The sequence below is a fragment of the Aricia agestis genome, chromosome 4 (genome assembly GCF_905147365.1).
Source record: "Aricia agestis chromosome 4, ilAriAges1.1, whole genome shotgun sequence".
Taxonomy (NCBI): Eukaryota; Metazoa; Arthropoda; class Insecta; order Lepidoptera; family Lycaenidae; genus Aricia; species Aricia agestis.
In genome coordinates this window covers 21,097,120-21,100,520 of record NC_056409.1, presented here as the reverse complement: position 1 = coordinate 21,100,520, position 3,401 = coordinate 21,097,120, and the positions used below count along the sequence as shown (strand labels likewise).

At 39.2% G+C, this 3,401-nt stretch overlaps 1 protein-coding gene across 1 annotated transcript; it reads right to left on the bottom strand.

The window, feature by feature from the left end:
- Positions 1 to 714: 714 nt before the first annotated feature.
- LOC121726254 (L-threonine ammonia-lyase-like) lies at positions 715 to 3,307 on the bottom strand. The gene is made up of 9 exons (XM_042113526.1): positions 3,221 to 3,307; positions 2,998 to 3,111; positions 2,708 to 2,778; positions 2,336 to 2,623; positions 1,899 to 2,061; positions 1,610 to 1,765; positions 1,316 to 1,452; positions 1,001 to 1,226; positions 715 to 939 (listed from the first exon to the last, which is right to left on the bottom strand). The coding sequence occupies exons 1-9, from the start codon at positions 3,227 to 3,229 to the stop codon at positions 772 to 774; spliced, it is 1,332 nt and encodes a 443-aa protein (XP_041969460.1). The 5' UTR covers positions 3,230 to 3,307; the 3' UTR covers positions 715 to 771.
- Between the last annotated feature and the right edge of the window lie 94 nt (positions 3,308 to 3,401).

The following is a 3,401-nucleotide window of genomic DNA, read 5'->3' as shown; positions in this document are numbered from 1 at the left end:
TTAAAAATTCTAAGACTTTACAGTTTTGCTGACATTAATCATGGTAAGTAGTGTATTATATTTCTCTATGCATGGTAGTTTTCTTCCTCTTTTTAATTCTTCAAAATACTATTTTAAAAACGTTATAATATTATAATATTTTCAGTTCGCCCCACCACCCCGTGTCAGTAAGTAACCTCGAACAAGCGTACAAGAAGGTCATTGATTAACTTGCAATCCTTTCACTGTAACAATATTATGGAAAGTCAATTCAATGTTATCTCAGCACTTATAGCCTGTCAAGAAAGTGAATAAATTAAAAAGTGGCAACATCATAGACTTAATATATACTGTCGTAGGCAACATCGTAGTGTCATCCCTTTTTTCTTAGATTGGTTTGAAAGGGATGACTCTACGATGCTGCCACTTTTTAATTTCTTGACTTTCTTGACAGACTATACTACTCTTTAGAATACGGTACCTACCGTATTCTTTAAACTATGGGGTTTTCACCATAGACTTAATAGCATTATAGGTTTATGGTTTTCACAGTGTTAGCTATTTCGAATGGGAAAACACCCATAATAATGAAGTTAATTGACTATATGATGATGACTCACTAGTCAAGTATTGGAACAAACATACTCTTATCGCGCGGTGAGCCGGTATAACTATTAACTATAATATTATTATGGTACGTAATAACAAAACAAGTTACACAAAATAGAGCTGTTTATTTCAAAATCGTAAACCAGTCATAAGATTCGCAAAAATAGATATATGCAAGGTGTTCTATTTTTCCATGCAACGGGGATTGCGGGCAAGACACGAGCCCTTGGCGCGTCTGTTTTCGCGACGTTCGCCAAACTCCGGGAAGAAGTAGTCCGTGTAGTGTCTCTTGATGTGCTCGATCATCTGATTCGTGTGGTCCCAGCCTTTGGTTTCAGCGATTACCTTAAGCTGGAAAATAAATCTATTAAAATATATCGATAACAATAAATTGAAGTGAAAAAATCCTAACCTCACAGCTGAAGATGTCTCCTTTGACCCACGCTCGTTCCGGTATACAGTCTTTAATGGTGACGCCGATTTTTCCCATCATTCTGCAGAACTCCGCCATCCCTCCGGGCCGGTCTGTCACCGTCACCTTGAACTTCACCAGTCGGCCCTCGAGGGCCATGCCCCGCTCTAGGCAGCGAGCCAACGTCGTGGTGTCTATGTTTCCGCCACTCAGCAAACACACCACTCTGAAATAAAATTGCTGCAACTTGTACTGTAAATAACCCACATTGCGTTTATATTTAGCTAGTGCTCTCCGTGGAATGAAATAACAAACTTTTTTCCTTCAAGATCTGGGAACAGTCCGGCCATAATCGCGGCGATGCCGGTGGCTGCAGCACCCTCTATTATAAATCGTTCCTTCTCCACGACATGCATGACCGCTCGCGCAACCCAATCTTCTTTGACGACAACCTTCCAAAAATAAAAAGTGGTTGCAATTAATAGTTTTCTTTTCCACGAAACTAACTAAACGTACAAGTAATCTATCTGGTCGTTTGCTAATTATACCAACCAAATATATCATCATGTATTACACAAAACATCTTGGAAATATTAAACTGTGGTTCACCATTTTATCGACTTTGTCTTTGACGTTGTGAAAGGAATTCACGCCAACCATATTCACTGAAAGCCCATCAGCAATAGACGTTTCCAGATTTACATACACTCGTTCGTTTTTCTTTAGGGCCTCGATCATGCTGCTTGTTTTGTTCGATTCTATTCCCTGTTGACACACAAAAACTTTAAAAGGATTTTTTTTTCAGCGTGTAATAACCCTGAAGTTAATTCTGGAGAACTTTCTTGGATGATATTTCAATGATAAGTGGAATAATATTTAGATCTCCAACTCAATTTACATATATTTGAGTGTCCGGCTTCAGGTGTTTGACGGCGACGCATATCCCCGCCAGCAGGCTGCCACCACCACATGGCACGAGAATGGCGTCCACGTCTGGCACCTGCTCCAGTATCTCCAGACCGACAGTCCCTTGCCCTTCTATAACATTGGGGTGGTCGTATCTATAAATAAAATAAAAAAGTATTTATTTGTTCATTGTTGCTGCTGTGTTATAAGTTCCTTAGGACTATGTTGTAACGGCTCATGTTTAAATGATTTAGCAGCTGTTAAGGAGGAGATGAATTAATTTAGGCCTTTGATAATCATTTTTTTTTTTTTTTTGATTCGGAATTCCTTGTTTGATAGAGCAAGTTGTCGCAACACAGGGCATTGTCACAGGGCAATGTTCAAAGGATCAAAGGTCAGAATTAATTTTAAACATCGTAATCTACCAACCCGTTTAGATACATCATTTTGTTATCTTGTCTCAATATGCACGCGTGGCGTTTCGCTTCAGCGATGCTGTTTCCATTTAGTATAGTTTTCGCACCAAACTTCTGACATCGATTTAATTTTGTTAGTGGTGCGGTGATCGGCATCACCACAATGCTGGGGATTCCAAGCTGCGTCGAATGGTAGGTCACAGCCTGCGCGTGATTACCCGTCGAAGCAGCTATAACTCCTATCTTCTTCTGTTCGTCTGACAGAGAAAGTAGAGTGTTTACAACGCCACGTTCTTTGAAACTGAAAATTAATGATGAGATGTCACGCTAAGTGCTAATAAGTGGAATAGAATCATGAGTTAACAATCACAAAGGTTTCTGTTACCTTCCTGTGTGTTGCGTACATTCTTGTTTAAGATAGAGATCCATTTTTAGTTCTTTGGACATGTTGGCTTTCTGAAAGATTTTATATTTAAACCTTTTAATTACTAACAGATAGCAAGAACGATTCAATCTATTATTATATAATTTTTTGGATGTTGATCATTTGTTGAGTGCAGTACTAAATACGATTTTCAAACAGCTTAGCGGTATAATATTTTGTCATCGAGTCCTATAGTTGCTTTTGGTATTGCTATGTTGTCCTAGCTAGAGGAAAGCAAAATACGATTGTACCGTGCAGGGCGTATAGCGGACGTACCCCGCGATGCGTTTGGCCGCAACGAGGATGTCGTCACAGAACACCGTACGCGGTCGCGCCGGGTCACAGAACTCATCGTACTCCACATCCTAGACGTCGAAAATAGTTTCCACTGAGTTTCTTATTTTTGGTGTCAATGTAAGCTTAGATGATTCATTGCGAAATTCGGGAAGATTATTCAAAGTAGGTATCACTTACTTGCTGCATATTTTAAGCCTGAATTTTAATTAAGGAATTAGTATTTTTACATGTTCTGGCAAAATTGTGAACAGAAATTTAGATCGATTTTCGAATCGATGACAGAAAAGGCAGCAGCGTCAGTAAATTGAGATCTGACGTAAGAACATAGAGGAAAATCTCAGAACAGGAAAAATAGTAC

Bases quoted from the DNA above. Each gene is read 5' to 3' on its own strand.
- LOC121726254 (XM_042113526.1), bottom strand. The intron at 2,779-2,997 runs GTACAATCGTAT...AAAATCTTTCAG, and splicing joins TCCGCTATACGCCCTGCACG to AAAGCCAACATGTCCAAAGA. The intron at 940-1,000 runs GTTAGGATTTTT...TTTATTTTCCAG, and splicing joins GAGACATCTTCAGCTGTGAG to CTTAAGGTAATCGCTGAAAC.